This window comes from Borostomias antarcticus (genome assembly GCF_949987555.1).
Source record: "Borostomias antarcticus genome assembly, chromosome: 5".
NCBI classification, from domain to species: domain Eukaryota; kingdom Metazoa; phylum Chordata; class Actinopteri; order Stomiiformes; family Stomiidae; genus Borostomias; species Borostomias antarcticus.
In genome coordinates this window covers 33,043,000-33,062,643 of record NC_140238.1, presented here as the reverse complement: position 1 = coordinate 33,062,643, position 19,644 = coordinate 33,043,000, and the positions used below count along the sequence as shown (strand labels likewise).

The 19,644-nt window shown below is 52.5% G+C and overlaps 1 protein-coding gene across 3 annotated transcripts in view; it reads left to right on the top strand.

Moving 5' to 3' along the window:
- The window catches only part of brd4 (bromodomain containing 4), a 32,423-nt gene that overhangs the window by 9,893 nt on the left and 2,886 nt on the right, over positions 1 to 19,644 (top strand). For 2 of the 3 annotated variants that reach the window (XM_084438014.1, XM_084438012.1), the window contains 16 exons: positions 3,020 to 3,422; positions 4,850 to 4,987; positions 5,794 to 5,929; positions 7,062 to 7,414; positions 7,811 to 8,248; positions 9,168 to 9,296; positions 9,389 to 9,613; positions 9,827 to 10,059; positions 11,144 to 11,505; positions 12,194 to 12,295; positions 14,533 to 14,949; positions 15,205 to 15,978; positions 16,501 to 16,607; positions 17,003 to 17,150; positions 17,590 to 17,720; positions 19,286 to 19,491. In XM_084438014.1, coding sequence (XP_084294140.1) covers positions 3,180 to 3,422; positions 4,850 to 4,987; positions 5,794 to 5,929; positions 7,062 to 7,414; positions 7,811 to 8,248; positions 9,168 to 9,296; positions 9,389 to 9,613; positions 9,827 to 10,059; positions 11,144 to 11,505; positions 12,194 to 12,295; positions 14,533 to 14,949; positions 15,205 to 15,978; positions 16,501 to 16,607; positions 17,003 to 17,150; positions 17,590 to 17,720; positions 19,286 to 19,491 — 4,142 coding nt within the window. In that variant the 5' untranslated portion in view covers positions 3,020 to 3,179. The remainder of the gene's footprint in view (positions 1 to 3,019; positions 3,423 to 4,849; positions 4,988 to 5,793; positions 5,930 to 7,061; positions 7,415 to 7,810; positions 8,249 to 9,167; positions 9,297 to 9,388; positions 9,614 to 9,826; positions 10,060 to 11,143; positions 11,506 to 12,193; positions 12,296 to 14,532; positions 14,950 to 15,204; positions 15,979 to 16,500; positions 16,608 to 17,002; positions 17,151 to 17,589; positions 17,721 to 19,285; positions 19,492 to 19,644) is intronic. The other variant, XM_084438013.1, reaches the window with a different exon arrangement.

The window sequence follows — 19,644 nt, the reverse complement described above, 5'->3', positions numbered from 1 at the left end:
AAAAGACAGAATCATGACACAGATCTGTAACAGAGAAGGCAAAAGGTGGAGTTGTGCTTTGAAAATTGTGTACTCAAGAGTCCTGTCATGGCCACATCGATGCGTTGATAAACAGTCACCGTGGGTGTGTGTGTGTGTGTCCCTGGCTGTGCCTGTTGTAAATGGACTGCATTTATATAGCGCCTTTATCCAGAGCGCTTTACAACGAAAGCCTCTCATTCACCCATTCACACCCATTCACACACCAAAGCCGCCAGCTGCCGTGCAAGGTGCCAGCCTGCTCACTGGGAGCCATCCGGGGGCTCGCCCGAGGACACTTCGACACGTCGTCAGGAGAGCCGGGATTCGAACCGCCGACCCCTACGATCGTCCACCTTCCGAGCTACAGCCGGGCCGCTATTCGTTAACCATCTGGCGCCGCTGTCTCACGGCGTGCAGCGAGGACCGTATCCCAGCTGTGCCTCACGGCCCCTGGGCGGTCCCAGCGGAGACCCCGGCCTGTCCCTCCCCCCCCCGGGGGACACGCTGCTGTCAGTCCCGCGGCCATCTACACCCTTCCTGGTCCACCTCTCGCTGCCCTACCCTGCTGCTTCCTGTCCCCGCTGAGCGCCCTTTGACCTGTTTAGGCTGCTGGCTACTAGGCCACACGCAGCCCGGTCCGTCACGCTCGGAGCTTCCTGTTTCCTGCGGTACATAATGTGGGTGGTGTCCTGACCTGAAGAAGACCGTACCCAGGTCTGAACGTTGCACCGAGGACAATAAAATATCACAGTGGAGCAGCAGCTGCGTGAGGACATTCCTTCCTTGTTTCCAGGTTGGCTTTAGGGCTGGGTTGAAAAAATCCATTCATTGATTCTGAATCGATTCTGAATCAATCATTCATTTTTGGAAATCAGTATCGATACCCAGCCCTAGTATTGATGTGTTGCATAACTTGGCAGTCATGTAATTAAGGTTACAGCTAAAAATAAATAAATAAAAGGTTTTAGTAACACTAACCGAATCGATATTGAATGGAATTGAATCGAATCGTGATAATCGATTCCAAACCTTGTGAATCGGAATCAAATCGATTCTTGAAATTCGACTCGATACCCAGCCCTAGTTGGCTTACTTGTTTGTCTTGGTCCAGCGCCTAATGGATGTGCATAACTTGACCTCCTGACCTGTTGGTGTCCTGAACCTACCTGGAAAGGCGGGCGCTAAACCAGTTTGAATTCCTTCTCTCACTATCATCCCACGTGCTGATTGGCCAGTCGGGAACCTCCCACTTGTGAGCCCCCCGGGCGAAAGAGGTGGCGGTCATGCGCTTCCCCTTTCTCAGATGACTCATCAAGAATGTGGTTGAGTCAGAGAGCCCACACTGGCGTCTGTTTGTTTTAGATCGGCCTCGTTCCAGCGTGCGAGACCGCTTTCATCAAACCCTCGTGATCGATAATGTTTTCTTGTTTGGGATGGCGGTTTATTTTTAGCGGGAGTTCTAGAGCAGTGTCTGTGTGTGTGTGTGTGTGTGTGTGTGTGTGTGTGTGTGTGTGTGTGTGTGTGTGTGTGTGTGTGTGTGTGTGTGTGTGTGTGTGTGTGTGTGTGTGTGTGTGTGTGTGTGTGTGTGTGTGTGTGTGTGGCCTTGGCAAGCGCACAGTCTTTGCCGTCTTTGTGCTCTCGCCACAAACAGTGTCCTTGTAAGCGAGCTGAGGGGAGAGAAGAGGCAGGTGGAGGGGGGACGGGACGGCGGGGGGGGGGGGGGGGGGCTTGGCTTCTCTGCAGCCGGACGACTGCGCCAAACATTCCCCTCAACTCCCACATCCCGAGTAGAGCCCTCCCAGAATTCTTAGCAGCAGGAGGCGGGCCGTGCCGTGTCTAGAGAGAGGCCTGTGGAAACCTCAGCACACACACGCCGCCGCCCCCCCCCCCCGATCTCCCTCAGACATAACGCAGCGCCGACCCTTCGTGACCCACGCGCTCCGGGGAACGGCCGTTTTTCGCCGTCCTCAGTTCCACGTCCAGAAACCAGCCGGTCACTGTTGAGGTTTTAACGCCTGCGCGCGCGTGCGTGTGTGTGTGTGTGTGTGTACGCTCGCCTAAGAAGAGACGCGTGTGTTCGCCCTGTGCGTCTCCCCCCTGCTCTCTCCATCCTTAGAGACCAGCTGCTGCTCTCTCCCTTCCGCCACTAGCCTGTTCAATCAATCAAAGCTTTATTTATATAGCGCATTTCATACACGGAGGCAACGCAATGCGCTTTACAGAGAACAAGGGAGGTGGGCATACGACCCACTCTCTACATATTCCAGAGGGAAGCAAAAAAACAGTATCACCCGGGGGCTAGATAAGTGAGCTGTAAAACCTGACCCCTCTCAACAAGGCGATGGACCAAGCTCCTGGAGTATGTTTGTCTACCGGCTAAGAACATTTAGCCCGTTACACTCCTGTGTCACAGCGCGGTCGTCGGTCGCACCTGAGACGCGTGACCCTCCCGGTGGCCTGTCCCAGAGTCGCCCTTTAACCGTGTCCCGCCTCCTCCCCCCCCAGCCCAATTACCCGCGCCCTCATGCGGAGCCCGCCGCTCGATAATGGGGTCTCGGAGTTCACCAGCTGTGGACCTGTCATCACCTCCGTTCGACCCGGGGAACGCACGGTGCCGAGTTAAAGGAGTAGTAAAGAGAAAAAGCATGTTTAGCCCTGTTTTAAGGTTACTTATGATCATATAGAATGGTTCAGATCATAACGTTGACAAAACTAGCACTTTTGAGGAAGTCTGATAATTGCTCTACCACCGTTTTGGTCATATAATGGATGTGGGTGGGCACTGAGAAAAATCATTCAAAAACATGTTAAACTCTCGATTTCATTTCAGTGCATATAGTGACGGTGTTAAGTACGAGGGCGGTCGAGGACTAGCGTTGATGATTCTGAGGTGTTCTGAAGTGTGAGGGTGAGATCCTAATGTGTGTGTGTGTGTGTGTGTGTGTGTGTGTGTGTGTGTGTGTGTGTGTGTGTGTGTGTGTGTGTCTCTCCTCCCCAGAGAGCCCAGCGAGGAGTGCAATGGGATCAGTGGCGCTCTCTCAGTGGAGTCCGCGCCGGGGTCGAGACTGAGCTGGTGTCCGTCCGCCACCGCCGCCCCCGCCGGCGCCGCCCCACCCGGCCCCGCCCCCCCGCCCGCCGCCGCCTGGCGCCACGCCAGCATGGGCGACGGCCTGGACCCCACGCAGATGTCGGGAAGCAGCAGCCAGGGGCCGCCCCTCGCTTCCCAGCAGCCCGCGGGCCAGCTCAACCCCCTGCCCCCGCCGCTGGTCAACCCCCACCGGCCCAAGCGCCAGACCAACCAGCTGCAGTACCTGCTGAAGGTGGTGCTCAAGGCGCTGTGGAAGCACCACTTCTCCTGGCCCTTCCAGGCGCCCGTGGACGCGGCCAAGCTCAACCTGCCTGTGAGTCCCCCCCCCCCCCCCCCGCTCGCTCCGACACGTAGATATGAACACCAGATGACTCGGAATGGATTGAGCGGCGCAAAATACGGCCGCCGTATTGGTCCGGTACCGCTGTCACGTGACAACCGCTCTCCTCAGCAGTTTCAGTCAGTAAAAGTAACCCTACTAGTAACCCCATAACAGTCAAATAACATAAATAATAAATAAATAAAATAAAAAATTACAAAGTGCAAAACAGCAGCATCCAACAGTTTTAGTTGTATCTATCGGCTAAAACTATGTATTTATCATCGTTCACTTAAAAGATCCGTAGCACATAGATCCGTATCGTTCACGACCGACCCATCGCTAGTTCACTCGCGGAGCTCCGTACCGGACCAAGATGGCGGCCGCATTTTTCGTCCGGCAGCAATCAAATCAACGTCAATGCGGCGTATAGTGTATATGTCTATGTCTATAAAACTTGAAAATGATTTCAGTGTGTATCGGTAGTTTTAGAACATTTTCAGCACATTTTTACAATACGGCGATAATACTGATAACCGTGATCATTTGGGTCACTATAATCGTGATATGAACTTTTCAGATGGTAAATGGACGGCACTTATATAGCGCTTTTCCACCTTAGCGGCACTCAAAGCGCTTTACAATGGCCTCTCATTCACCCATTCACACACACACTCACACACCAATGGCGGTAGCTGCCATGCAAGGTGCTAACCTGCTCATTGGGAGCAATTTGGGGTTAGGTGTCTTGCTCAAGGACACTTCCACATGAGGACAGTCAGAGCTGGGATTCGAACCGCTGACCCTTCGATCACTGAATGACCCGCTCTACCAACTGAGCTACAGTCGCCGTTACATCACTGCTAGGAAATATCAGCGTTGTGGGAAACACGCCATCACTCTGTCTGCCCAGTATCTTACAGCCATTCCACACGTAACGACTAAATCCAGCAGCCGGTGCGTTGGTGGAAATAAAGAATGGGTGCCAGGGCTTTGCTCCAGGGTCTCCTGATTGGCCGTGCCAGGAGTCTGTCTCTCTCCTGATTGGCCGTGCCAGGAGTCTGTCTCTCCTGATTGGCCGTGCCAGGAGTCTGTCTCTCTGCCTGAAGCTATTTTAAAGCTGTATTGCCATCTGGTCCCTGCTTGTTTAGGATCGCTACTTCGGCTCCCAATACGCCAACTCGCTCACTGTGTGTCTGTGTGTCTGTGTGTGTCTGTGTGTGTCTGTGTGTGTCTGTGTGTGTCTGTGTGTGTCTGTGTGTGTGTGTGTCTGTGTGTGTGTCTGTGTGTGTGTCTGTCTGTCTGTCTGTGCCAACAAGAACACATTTTGAGAATATTAGGAAACATAACAGTTCTACTTTTGTCAAGTTGTGCCATGTTGTTTTTTAGCTGTATTTGATTGTATTTCTCTCTGTTCTAAGGACTACTACAAGATTATTAAATGTCCTATGGACATGGGAACAATCAAGAAAAGACTTGAGACCAGTTACTACTGGAATGCCCAAGAATGTATACAAGACTTCAACACCATGTTTACCAACTGCTACATATACAACAAGGTAATCCACTCACTATTACTGCCTGGTCCGCTCACAATAGATGCCAATTGATGACTTGATTTCATCAGAGACTGCATTGATACTCACTTGGTTATCTTTGGTGCTTTGATGCTTGTCTCATGTAAAGCACTTTGAATTATCTTGTTGCTGATGTGCTATACAAATAAACTGGCCTTGCCTTTGGTCCACATACTGTAACAGATATTGGCCGGGTTTCCCGAAACCTTCTTAGCGCTAAGAAGCTCTTTGAGTCTTCTTAAAGCTCCCGAAACAAGCAAACGGAAGCCTTAAGAACTCAAAGAGCTTCCTAGCGCTAAGGAGGGTTTCGGGAAACGCAGCCATTGATATTATACTGTATGTGATGGGGCTGGGTGTCGAGTCGAATTTCAAGAATCGATCCGATTCACAAGGTTCGGAATCGATTATCACGATTCGATTCGATTCAATATCGATTCGGTTAGTGTTACTAAAACTGTTTTTTTTTTAGCTGTAACCTTAATTACATGACTACCAAGTTATGCAACACATCAATACTAGGGCTGGGTATCGATACTGATTTCCAAAAATGAATGAATGAATGAATCATTCAATTAATTAATGAACTATTCATTCCTTCATTTATTAATTCATTCATTAAATAAAAGATCTATTTTGGGATTCATGAATCGATTCTGAATCATTTGATTCATAATCGATTCAGAATCGATTAATCGATTTTTTAAACCCAGCCCTAGTATGTGATGGCGGCCATCTTTTACACCACATGACGCTAGTTGCAGCCGCTAAGTGTTTGTGTCCCCCTGCAGCCTGGAGATGACATAGTCTTAATGGCCGAGGCGCTGGAGAAGATGTTTCTCCAGAAGATCACGGAGATGCCCCAGGAGGAGACGGAGATCACCGTCATGATGGGGAAGGGGCGTGGCCGGGGCCGGCGAGACGGAGGTGAGCGAGCGCGCGTCCGTGGTCGATCACTCCGCCGGCGTTCGTAGTCCAGCAGTAGAACAGGATGGAACTCGCACACCGATTATAGAATGATTCTTTATTTGAGTGATTCTTTATTTGATTGATTCTTTATTTGAGTGAATCTTTATTTGAGGGATTCTTTATTTCAGTGATTCTTTATTTGAGTGATTCGTTATTTGAGTGATTCGTTATTTGATTGATTCTTTATTTGAGCGATTCTTTATTTGACTGATTCTTTATTTGGTTGATTCTTTATTTGAGTGACAATGTTTCGATCCGTTTAGGTCAGGTCAGTTTTGACTAAAACTGACCCGACGAAGATCCAAACGGATGGAAACGTTGTCACTGATGAGTTTATTTACCCAGCACCCGTCGATGTGCGTATTGTATATAATTCTTCTCACAGTCCAGTAGTAACATTCAGAATTGCGTGTACACTAGGGGTGTAAGAACGTATCGATACACTTAAATATGGCGATATTTCGTGACGCAATATTGGATCGATTCTCTGAAGCGTTGTATCGATGTTTATATTTCAACGGGGTGACATTTTTTTGGTGTTGTATTTAGGCCTCCGGCCACTAGATGGTAGCAGGCATTTAGCCATTAGACTTTCCCTTTCATTTCTCACAGGAAGTGCTGTTTCTTTTATATATATATATATATAAATATTGTGTATATATAATAAACAGTATTTGTTTATGCATCACATTGTGTGGTCTTGATGCTATGGGTTTTTCTAAAAGTAGTAGGCCTAGATTGTTTAGGGGGGAAAATCGCAATATATTGCCTTGCTTATAGTATCCTTATATGTTGCAATATATTGCATCGTCACCCCTGTATTGGGATACGTATCATATCGTCAGATTCTTGCGAATACACAGCCCTAGTGTATACCGGCGTGACCTTTCTGTCTCTGGCGTGACCTTTCTGTCTCTGGCGTGACCTTTCTGTCTCTGGCGTGACCTTTCTGTCTCTGGCGTGACCTTTCTGTCTCTGGCGTGACCTTCCTGTCTCTGGCGTGACCTTTCAGTCTCTGGCGTGACCTTCCTGTCTCTGGCGTGACCTTTCTGTCTCTGGCGTGACCTGTGACCTCTGCGTCCCATCCCAGGTCTGAACCTGAAACCGGGCCCCATCCTCGACTCTCCGTCCACGACCCCGCAGACGCGCGGCCTGGCCGGCCTCTCCCCGGCGCCGCTGACCCGAGGACCAGCGCAGGCCCCGCCCTCTCTACCTCCCCAGCCCGTCATGCAGGCGCTGCCCGCCCGCGTGCCCCCCACGCTGCCGCCCAGCCACGCCCCGCCCCTGCTGGGAGCCCCCTACTCGCTGGGCCCGGTCGACCACGCCCCACAAGCCCTCCCCCCCATCATGACCTCCGTGCCCCCCCTCGCCCAGACCACCCTGCCCCCCATGGCCATCCAGAACGCCGCCCCCATCTTGCAGAACCCCGTACCCATGCCCAAAGTGAGTGTGACTGGGAGGTATTCTGGGAAGGGCGTGTTGTACTTTAGATTGCTATTCTTACACTTTGTCTTCAGCACTAGATTATGCTCTTAGTCACTTGTTTTAGAGAGAAGATGCACTTGTGAGTTCTGGCAAGTAGTAGTACATTGACTTTTCCTACGTTAAATGCAATTATTGTTAGTCGCTTTGGATAAAAGCGTCTGCTTAATGACTGTAATATCATGTAAATGTAATATAATGTAATGCATATTGTTCAGAATGCTGTTGACAGTTGCATCAGCCAAGAACCGCGGCGTGCGATCCGAACGAGTCGTTTTCCTCCTCTCCTCCGCTGACCGTATCCCTCTTCCTCTCGTCTCTCTGCCCCCCACTCCCCCTCACCTCCCCCCCCTACAGCAGAGAAAGAGCCAGAAGAGGAAAGCGGACACGACCACTCCCACGGCCAACGACCAGCTGAGCGAGTCGTCCCCGGCCGAGTCCAAGACCGGAAAGACGCTGCCGCGCCGGGAAAGCGCCAGACCCGCCAAGCTGACCAAGAAGGAGGCGCCGGACTCCCAGCACCACATGGGCTTGGGCATGGGCATGGGCATGAACCTGGGTCTGAACCTGGGCCTGGGCCTGGGCCTGGGTCTGGGTCTGGGCGGCCCGGTGGGAGGCCACAGCCCCAAGCAGCAGGAGCAGCTGCGCTACTGCGCCGGCGTGGTCAGGGACATGCTGTCCAAGAAGCACGCGGCCTACGCCTGGCCCTTCTACAAGCCCGTCGACGTGCAGATGCTGGGGCTGCACGACTACCACGACATCATCAAGCACCCCATGGACCTGAACTCCATCAAGGTGCGTCCGGCGCCGCCGGGGGCTAACGAGGGGGCGGGGAGGTTGAGGAACGGGGGCTAACGAGGAACGGGGGCTAACGAGGGGGCGGGGAGGTCGAGGAACGGGGGCTAACGAGGAACGGGGTCTAACAAGGTTGAGGAACGGGGGCTAACGAGGGGGCGGGGATGTTGAGGAACGGGGGCTAACGAGGTTGAGGAACGGGGGCTAACGAGGAACGGGGGCTAACGAGGGACAAGGATGTTGAGGAATGGGGGCTAACGAGGTTGAGGAACGGGGGCTAACGAGGAATGGGGGCTAACGAGGGACAGGGATGTTGAGGAACGGGGGCTAACGAGGTTGAGGAACGGGGTCTAACGAGGGTCAGGGAGGTTGAGGAACGGGGTCTAACGAGGGACAGGGATGTTGAGGAACAGGGTCTAACGAGGGACAGGGATGTCTAACGAGGGTCAGCGAGGTTGAGGAACGGGGTCTAACGAGGGACAGGGATGTCTAACGAGGGTCAGCGAGGTTGAGGAATGGGGGTTAACGAGGGTCAGGGAGGTTGAGGAATGGGGGTTAACGAGGGTCAGGGAGGTTGAGGAACAGGGTCTAACGAGGGACAGGGATGTCTAACGAGGGTCAGCGAGGTTGAGGAATGGGGGTTAACGAGGGTCAGGGAGGTTGAGGAATGGGGGTTAACGAGGGTCAGGGAGGTTGTCTAACGAGGGTCAGGGAGGTTGAGGAACGGGGTCTAACGAGGGACAGGGAGGTTGAGGAACGGGGTCTAACGAGGGACAGGGAGGTTGAGGAACGGGGTCTAACGAGGGACAGGGATGTTGAGGAACGGGGGCTAACGAGGGACAGGGATGTTGAGGAACGGTGAGTGGGTGAGAGGTGATGTCTTGACCGGTGGCTGTTCTCATTCCCGGTGTGTTCTCAGGTGAAGCTGGAGAACAGGCAGTATCGCGAGGCCCAGGAGTTTGCCTCCGACGTCCGGTTAATGTTCTCCAACTGCTACAAGTACAACCCGCCCGACCACGAGGTGGTGGGCATGGCGCGCAAGCTGCAGGTAAACCGCCACGCGGCCAAACGCACGTTTCCTATTTAAAACGGCGTGTAAACGCCATGCTTAGCGTGACCTTGTTGTGTTCGTGTTCCCAGGACGTGTTCGAGATGCGCTTCGCCAAGATGCCGGACGAGCCTCAGGAGACGACGCTGGCCTCTGCGCCGGCGCCCGCCCTCCACCCCGCCCCAGTCAAGCCCCTGCCGCCCGGGGGCCCCGCCTCCTCCTCCGACAGCTCCAGCGACTCCTCCTCCGAGTCGGAATCCTCCACCGACGACTCCGAGGAGGAGCGGGCCCAGAGGCTTGCCGAGCTACAGGAGCAGGTGAGGAGGGGGAGGAGGAGGAAGTGGAGGGGGAGGAGGAGAAGGAGGAGGGGGAGGGGGAGAAGGAGGAGGGGGAAGAGGAGGAGGGGAAAGAGGAGGAGGGGGAGGAGGAGAAGGAGGAGGAGAAGGAGGAGGGGGAGGAGAAGAAGAAGGAGGAGGTCTTTGCCGTCGGCGTCTGTCCTGACCTCATCTCTGCTCCGCCCTCTCTTGCAGCTGAAGGCGGTTCACGAGCAGCTGGCCGCGCTGTCCCAGCCCCAGACCAGCAAACCAAAGAGGAAGGAGAAGGAGAAGAAGGAGAAGAAGAAAGAGAAGCACAAAAAGAAAGGGGGTCTGATGCCGGCGCTGGTGGACGAGATCCAGGAGCCCCTCCCGGCCCTCCAGCTCCCCAAGAAGACCAAGAACAACAACAACAAGGACCTGCTGGCCAAGAAGACCAGGAAGCCCAGGTAGGTCTCTAAACGCCCCGCCCACCTCTCAGACCAGGAAGACCAGGTAGGTCTCTAAACGCCCCGCCCACCTCTCAGACCAGGAAGCTCAGGTAGGTCTCTAAACGCCCCGCCCACCACTCAGACCAGGAAGCCCAGGTAGGTCTCTAAACGCCCCCCCCACCTCAGACCAGGAAGGTCTCTAAACGCCCCGCCCACCTCTCAGACCAGGAAGCCCAGGTAGGTCTCTAAACGCCCCGCCCACCACTCAGACCAGGAAGGTCTCTAAACGCCCCCCCCACCTCAGACCAGGAAGCCCAGGTAGGTCTCTAAACGCCCCCCCCACCTCAGACCAGGAAGCCCAGGTAGGTCTCTAAACGCCCCGCCCACCACTCGGACCGGGGTGGGTCGTCACAGAGAGATAGATGTCGGACGGACACATATTCAATCTTAAACTTCTTCAAACAGGCCTGTGGTCATTTAGAATTGATACTTTTTGCTCCTTGCAATGTTCTTTTTTTGTTTTGTTTCTTGTTTTAAAGTCGCACTGAAATGAAAAAAATTTACAAATTCTCATTTTGGTTTACATAATTAGTCATAGTGTTTACCTATTCAATGATGTATGCCAAAAAAATTACAAAATTCTACTTTTGTTGTAATCTTATATCAAAGTATATAATTTCTTACTTCCTGGAAAACGGTAGGTAATGTGCAATGACTGATTTTAGGCCAATAATCTCACGACATCCACCCGTCAATCAACGCTATCCTTCTATCGAATCAGTCTCAAGTTCTTAAAACCCGCCCACTTGTCAATGTTCCAATCAAATTCCTCTAAACACATCTCCCACCCTCATAGCTTGTTTGCGTCGGAAATACGTCAAACTACGGAAGTTAGATGATCTCAAACGTCTGTTTCAGTGCGACTTTAATGTTTACGTTTTTGGATTGCGTATTTTATGTTTGATTTTAACTTATTACTGTAAAGCACTCTGTGCATTAGTACGATTAGTTCCGTACTAATCGTTATTACTTGACACTGTCGTTTTAACGTAAGTCAACGTCACGGAAAGCCCTCTGACCCTCGTGTGTTCTGTCCCCGCAGTAAGAAGGAGGGGATGAAGAACAACCGCTCGCTGGCCCCCCAGATGGCCGGCCCCCCCACCCTGCTGCCCGTGTCTGGCCTGGAGCCGGAGGACGACCACGGCGGGGGCGGGGGGGCGGCGCCCTGGGACAAGTGCAAGCCCATGTCCTACGAGGAGAAGAGGCAGCTCAGCCTGGACATCAACAAGCTCCCCGGGGACAAGCTGGGCCGCGTGGTCCACATCATCCAATCACGCGAGCCGTCGCTCAAGAACTCCAACCCGGACGAGATCGAGATCGACTTCGAGACGCTGAAGCCGTCCACGCTGCGCGAGCTGGAGAGATACGTGTCCTCCTGCCTCCGCAAGAAGAAGAAGGTCCCCGGTGAGTCTCTCTCTCCGCCCGGCCGAACCAAGCCTCCTTCCTGGTTGGGCTGCGGGGATTTTACACTGGTTCACGTGTGTGTGTGCGCGTGTGCGTGGGTGGGTGGGTGTGTGTGTGGGGGGGTAGGCGGGCGGGTGTGTGTGTGTGTGTGTGCGTGCGCAGGTGTGTGTGTGGGTGTTCGCATTAGCAGTTGTGTGTATGGGTGTGTGCATGAGCAGGTGTGTATGTGTGTATGTGTGTATGTGTGTATGTGTGTGTATGGGTGTGTATGGGTGTGTGCGTGAGCAGGTTGTGTGTGTGTGTGTGCGTGTGAGCAGGTGTGTGTATGGGTGTGTACGTGACCAGGTGTGGGTGCGTGCGTGAGCAGGTGTGTGTGGGTGTGTGCGTGATCAGGTGTGTGTGTATGGGTGTGTGCGTGAGCAGGTGTGTGTGTGTGTGTGTGCGTGAGCAGGTGTGTGTGTGTGTGCGTGTTCTAGTAGTAACCCATGCTCACGTGTTTGTGTGTGCGTGAGCAGGTGTGTGGGTGTGTGCGTGAGCAGGTGTGTGTGTGGGTGTGTGCGTGAGCAGGTGTGTGTGTGTGTGCGTGAGCAGGTGTGTGTGTGTGTGCGTGAGCAGGTGTGTGTGTGTGGGTGTGTTATAGTAGTAACCCATTCTCACAACGGTCCTGCTTCTCTCTCTTCCCTTGCAGTGGCTGAGAAAACCATGGAGGCCATGACAGCTGCTAAGAAGCCCGGCTCGTCCTCGTACAGCAGCGACTCCAGCACCACGGACAGCGAGGACTCAGAGACGGGTGAGCCCTTCGCTCCCGGGGGAAGCGCTTCGTGCTGAGAGAGATTCAAGCCTGCGGCGTGCTAGCCGCTTAGCGATGCGTGACGCGTAACCGGTGGCGTATTTTGCGCCGCGTTAACTCCGTTTAGTATCTGCGCAGTCAACCGCAGCCGACACCCAATAGGAACGCAGGAGACGAGCGGTAGCCAATCAGGAGACACAGTTTGGATGTGGTGGTGCTAACGTCATGTTCGGAGTAACATTAGCCCCCTGATGCTTCCATTTTCTTCAGGCTAAGATAATATTGGCGAGGCTAATACTGGCGTAACCACAACGTAATGAAACACTTTGCTTTTGGATTTGTTTTGGAACTTGAGACTAAAGCCCTTGACACACACAGTTGTGTACATTACACAGTTGTGTACATTACTGTGATATCCTACCAGGGCGCTAGTGGCTTTCATCGTTCACACATGAGACAAATGCTACGACATTCCCACAATGCACCTCTACAAACATGCCAGTCCCCAGATGGCACAGTCAGGCGCAGTCCAGCAGAAGGGCTCGGCCCAGCAATATCAAATCTTATTGTTATAAAAATACATACAGTTCAACACTAACAATAGACTACAGGTGTTTGCTAAATGATATGGTTTATATCAAGACATTTTTATTGCAGAAGACGCTATTTGTTTTAACAGTCGACATGATAGAAGCCAAGATGAACCAAGTCAGTCAAAGAAACAATCTGTAGACCAGTATTATTCTGAAAAGTTGAAAATCTATATTGGTTTAATATTTTTTAATAGCATGTCATTTTTGTTGCTTTTTAGGAGAGCAAGACCTTAATAGGCTACATTTTGCAATGCGGAGAAATGCAGTGCACATTTGCCATGATTGGGTACATAAATTATTTATTAAATTTGGATTATTACCTGCTAGACCCACAATAAGGAGATTCTGATCAGTTAACATGATGTACCTAGTGGCAGTGCATGCAATTAAAGCACCATTTGGATGATCAGCCTGAAAAGGGCTTCATTCCCAGAGTAGGCAAACTAGATGGGAGTGGAACCGGCCTACTGGGCCTGGTTCTAGGTTCTAGGTTCCCTTCCCTAGCCCTGGTCCAGGGGGGTATAATGTTCGGGGTTCTACCCCGGTACACCGCCCTGCCAGGGACCATTCATCACGCCATAGACTGTTTTCTCTCGGTCTACATCACCGCATCTACAGACAAGATTATTCAGTCTCTCACTGAGGTAAAGACATTTTTCAAAAGATGAAAGCCTTTTCTCCAAGATGGCTACAGTTAGCCCCCACCCCCTCCTTTTATAGGAAAAGCAACATTTTGCACTTAAATAGCACATACTGTACAATCCTAAAGATTAAAACAAAAAAGAAATATTTCACTTTGTGTAATGGATCTAGAATACATGAAAGTTTGAATTAAATTACGGAAAATAATGGACTTTTCATATTCACATTTTTTGGGGATGCATCTGTATATGTCTTGCACAATCTTAACAAGTAACAACAGATCAGCTAGTAGTCAGAACAGAGCGTCTTTATCCTTAAATGACTCAATCACAGCACAGAACACTGTGATGACTTGAACTGAGTGAATCAGCCAGCGTTGCTTAATCCTGACTGTTCCTGAGTGTCTGATTGATTCTGCTGGGCTTTTATCAGCCCTCTAGTTTACTGTGGTACACAATAGATGGCGTGAAACCAAGTTGGAAGTGGTTCATTTTCAACGCCTATTTGAAAGTGAAAGTATTGTAGCAACCGAGCCAAGCCTAAACAACGATGAAATCGGCCCACACACGATTAAATCATTAAAATACCCAGCTAAACTAAACACACTTAATAATCTACAAAGTTGCAGGATGCAAAATTGCTCATTTGGACAACGAGAGGTGATGTGACTGCAATTGGCCTCTTCAACTTCAAAGCGCTATCAAGTCTCCTTTTATGGCGTTTTTTTTAATGGCTGGACATCTCCCAGCGTTGCCTCTGCGTTCTACTGGTCGATCGCCATCTTGTTCTCCCCTGAGGTAGTTAAACGCAACGGCAGTTACAGTAGCCTAATCATGTCACTCAAGACGGCGGCAAATAACGCCAAGCTCACTCACAACGCCAGAAGCTGAACTGAATTACCGTTATATCCAAGCCCGGCCTTTTAGTCGACTAAACGACAGTTGGAACGGCTGTAAATATCCCAAAAACAAATAAATTTACGCGCCGTTCGCCTCCTGACAGGAATGCCGCCCAAACAGAAGAAGAGAGGCCCGCCTGTGAAGGAAGGGAAGAAGTCCCACGGGCACGGCGCCGGGGGCGGGGCCGGTCCCATGGGGGGCCCCCACGCCCAGGCCCCCACGCTGCAGCCCAGCATCCAGATCAAGCAGCAGCAGCTCCACCCGCCTCCCGCCGCCTTCATGGCCCCGCCCGTCGCCGCCCTCGAGTCCTCCCAGATCCTGGAGAACAGCTTTGACTCGCTGCCCCACTTCGGCCAGCCCCTGCACCTGCCCCACCACGCCGGGAACACCTCCTCGCCCGCCCCCCCCGCTCCTCCTCCTCCTCCTCCTCCTCCTCACCTCAACGCCCACTCCGCAGGGGGCCCGGTGTCCCCGGAAACGCACCCCTTCCTCAACCAGCACCCCATCCTCGCCTCCCCAGGTAAGCTCCGCCCCGTCTCAGAGGTGTCATATTCACAAACTAACGACGGAATTCACCAGGCCAGCGTGTTTTTTAGTGTTGTTTTGTGTGTGTGTGTGTGTGTGTGTGTGTGTGTTTGTGTTTGTGTCTGTGTGTGTGTGTGCGCATGTGTGTGTGTGTGTGTGCGCGTGAGATATTGGGTGATTTTTCTGCACCATTGTAATTCCCAACCATTAATAATTGTAATTCCTAATTCTGTTCTCGCCCCGCCTCCAGCCTTGCACAACGCCCTCCCCCAGCAACCCTCCCGACCCAGCAACAGGGCGGCGGCGCTCCCCCCCAAACCCCCCCAGCAAGCCACGCCCCAGCTGAGCCTGCCGCCCCAACAACAACAACAACAACATCAACAACATCAACAACAACAGCTCCAGCCCCAGCAAGCCCCTCCCCCTCCGCCGCACCACCACCTGACCTCCCACATCCTGCACCCCCCCCAGCCCCTGCGCCAGCGGCCCCTGTCCCCCCCCACGCTGACCCCCCAGGGCCTGCTGTCCTCCCAGCCCCCCCAGATGCTCCTGGAGGACGACGAGGAGCCGGTGGCCCCGCTGCCCCTCAGCCAGGTGCAGCTGTACCTGCAGCAGTTCCAGCAGGGCTGCCCCGCCCCCCCCCAGGGCTGCCCCGCCCCCCAGCAGGGCTGCCCCCCCCCCCAGCAGACCGCCCAGCTCATGCAGTCCCTCCAGGTTCGCCAGCAGCAGCAGCAGGTCCCGACCCCCCTCCTCCAGTCGGTCCAGGTCCAGTCCCAGCTGTCCTCCCAGGCCCCCCTGGCCCCGCCCCAGCTCCAGACGCAGCCCCAGACGGCCCCGCCCCCCCAGCAGATGCCCCCCCACCCGGGCCGCCTCATGCAGCACCCCCAGCAGCAGATGGGCTACCCCCAGGGCCCGGTCCAGACCGCCCAGCACAAGGCCTCCATGCCCACGACGAAAGCACAGCAGATCATCCAGCAGCAGGACCCCTCACCTCGGCAGGCCAAGTCCGACACGTACAACACCGGTGAGTCCGGCTGACCGCTAAGATCCGGCGTCGTGGGGAGGGGGGGGGGGGGGGGAAAGGAGAAAATAGTTTCCTTCCAAATTAGGTATTCACCTTTTTATTTTATTATTATTTTATTTTTTATTTTATTATTATTATTATTAGTTAGAATTTTCATCCATGTACTTGATAGAAGGGTGTCTATGCTTATGTTATAGGCTATGTGTGTGTGTGTGTGTGTGTGAGTGTGTGTGTGTGTTTGTGTTTGTGTTGTGTGTGTATGGGTGACTTATTGCTTCTGTTTTTTATGTTTTGTTTACTATTTTGATGCCACTTTTTGTTGGCCTTGTTTAATATCTCTTATCTACTTATTTTATTGATTTTGTGTTCCTCATGTGAATATCCATCTGTGACATTGAAGTGTCTATTGGTCGTCTATGAAGGAATTCATAAAAATCATAATTGAAAAAAAATAAAAAGATCCGGCATTGTGATGCATGATGGGACTGTCGTAACGACCTTTCACCTCTGCCCCCCCCACAGGCCACCTGAGGGAGAACCCCTCCCCCCTCATGATGCATTCCTCCCAGCTGCCCCAGTACGCCCCGGCGGTCCACCCCTCGCCCCCGCACAACCTGCAGCCCAAAAAGGCGAGTAGGGTTTTTAAATCGTTTATTTTATTTTTATGATTTAACATTATTGCTTTTACAACAAAACAACCAACAACACACATGCAACTGTTCCACTCACAGTACCTCGTGTGAAGTTTACAAACAGTACAATAATGAAGGAAGACAGAAACCATAATATGTTATGTTATGAATAGTTTTCTTTCTTTTTAATATAATTAAAAAGACAGAAAACTGACACAAAAATATAATATAAAGTCGGTTACAAAAGGGAAAAAGATAAGAACAACATGAAACTCTAGTGGCGACGCATGGAGGTCTACGGGTTTTTCAATCGTCTAAATAGCCGCCGGCCTGCCGAGCGCGAGACCGTGAGCGTGCGTCTAACTGTCGCCTTGTGCTTTGTGGTGGAGCAGCGGGCGCCGCCGGCCCACGGCGTGCTGAAGGAGGAGAAGCTGGCTCCGCCCCCGGCGATGCGAGGAGAGCCCTTCAACCCAGCGATGAGACCGGACCCTCACAAACACGCCGACAACAAGCCCTCACTACCGGGCCACGGGCAGCAGAGTGAGTACACACACACACACACACACTCTCACACACACACTCTCACACAAACACGCCGACAACAAGCCCTCGCTACCAGGCCACGGGCAGCAGAGTGAGTACACACACTCACTCACTCACTCACTCACACACACACACACACACACACACACACACACACACACACACACACACACACACACACACACACTCTCTCTCTCTCTCTCTCTCTCACACGCGCACACACACACTCTCTCACACTCTCACACACACACACACACTCACACGCGCACACACACACTCTCTCACACACACACACACACACACACACACTCTCACACACACACTCTCACACACACACTCACACACACACACACACACACTCGCTTCGGGTGGACTCTTGTTGTCTGCGATGTAGCCCGGGTTATGATACTGTGTGTGTGTGTGTGTGTGTGTGTAGATGTGAAGTCCGTGGACACCTCCAGGCCGGCGGTCCGCTCCTCTGAGCACGGGGGGCCGCCCCCCTCCCTGCAGGACAAGGACAAGTTCAAGCAGGAGTCCAAGACCGCCGTCGCCCCCAAAAAGGTACAGGTGGGTTGAGCCAGGGCTGCTGTCTGGAGACCTACCTTAGATCAGTGCTGTGACGGGAGGTCGTGAGTTTGATCCCCGGCCGAGTCACACCAAAGACTGTAAAAATGGTACCCGATGCCTCCCTGCTTGGCACTCAGCATCCAGGGTTGGATTGTGGGCAAGTCCTTGTGACATACTAGCGTCATGTCCAGGGGGTGTACTAGTACATACTAGCGTCATGTCCAGGGGGTGTACTAGTACATACTAGCATCATGTCCAGGGGGTGGACTAGTACATACTAGCGTCATGTCCAGGGGGTGGACTTGTACATACTAGCGTCATGTCCAGGGGGTGTACTAGTACATACTAGCGTCATGTCCAGGGGGTGTACTAGTACATACTAGCATCATGTCCAGGGGGTGTACTAGTACATACTAGCGTCATGTCCAGGGGGTGTACTTGTACATACTAGCATCATGTCCAGGGGGTGGACTAGTACATACTAGCGTCATGTCTAGGGGGTGGACTAGTACATACTAGCGTCATGTCCAGGGGGTGTACTAGTACATACTAGCGTCATGTCCAGGGGGTGGACTAGTACATACTAGCATCATGTCCAGGGGGTGGACTAGTACATACTAGCGTCATGTCCAGGGGGTGGACTAGTACATACTAGCATCATGTCCAGGGGGTGGACTAGTACATACTAGCGTCATGTCCAGGGGGTGTACTAGTACATACTAGCGTCATGTCCAGGGCGTGTACTTGTACATACTAGCGTCATGTCCAGGGCGTGTACTTGTACATACTAGCGTCATGTCCAGGGGGTGGACTCATACATACTAGCGTCATGTCCAGGGGGTGGACTAGTACATACTAGCGTCATGTCCAGGGGGTGGACTTGAACATACTAGCGTCATGTCCAGGGGGTGGACTTGAACATACTAGTGTCATGTCCAGGGGGTGGACTTCTACATACTAGCGTCATGTCCAGGGGGTGGACTTGAACATACTAGCGTCATGTCCAGGGGGTGGACTAGTACATACTAGCGTCATGTCCAGGGGGTGGACTAGTACATACTAGCGTCATGTCCAGGGGGTGGACTAGTACATACTAGCGTCATGTTCAGGGGGTGTACTAGTACATACTAGCATCATGTCCAGGGGGTGGACTAGTACATACTAGCATCATGTTCAGGGGGTGTACTAGTACATACTAGCATCATGTCCAGGGGGTGGACTAGTACATACTAGCATCATATCCAGGGGGTGGACTAGTACATCAAGCTGCCTCACGCTACAGGAACAGGAGATAGGCTCCTCCCCTATGGGCCACTCGGCATGTAGTTTGTGTGTTTTATTATTGTGTGATTTTGTGTTGTCTGTTTTAATTGTGCAACTCAAATGTTTTTAAGCCTTTAAGTCTTGGCCAGGCTTCCCTTGAAAAAGAGGTCTTTTATCTCAACGGGATTTGACCTGGTTAAATAAAGGCTAAATAGATAAAAAAAACTCAAGGCTACTTAGCTTAACCTCACGATGACCAGGCCGGTAGAGTCGCCATCTTGACCGTGCGCTCCTGCCTCTAGGACGTGAAGCTGAAGAACATGGGCTCCTGGGCCATCCTGGCGCAGAAGTCGACGTCGGCGCCCTCGGCGGCGGTCAAGTCGTCGAGCGACAGCTTCGAGCAGTTCCGCCGCGCCGCCCGGGAGAAGGAGGAGAGGGAGAAGGCGCTGAAGGCCCAGGCGGAGCAGGCGGAGAAGGAGCGACTGCGCAGGGAGCAGGAGAAGCTACGGTGAGGAGGAGGAGAAAGGATGATCAGAATGACGCTAACGCACACGAAATGACGCTAACGCACACGAACGACGCTAGCACACACACTCACAACGCTAACGCACACGCACAATGCTAACGACGCTAACGCGCCCTCACAACGCCAACGCGCCCT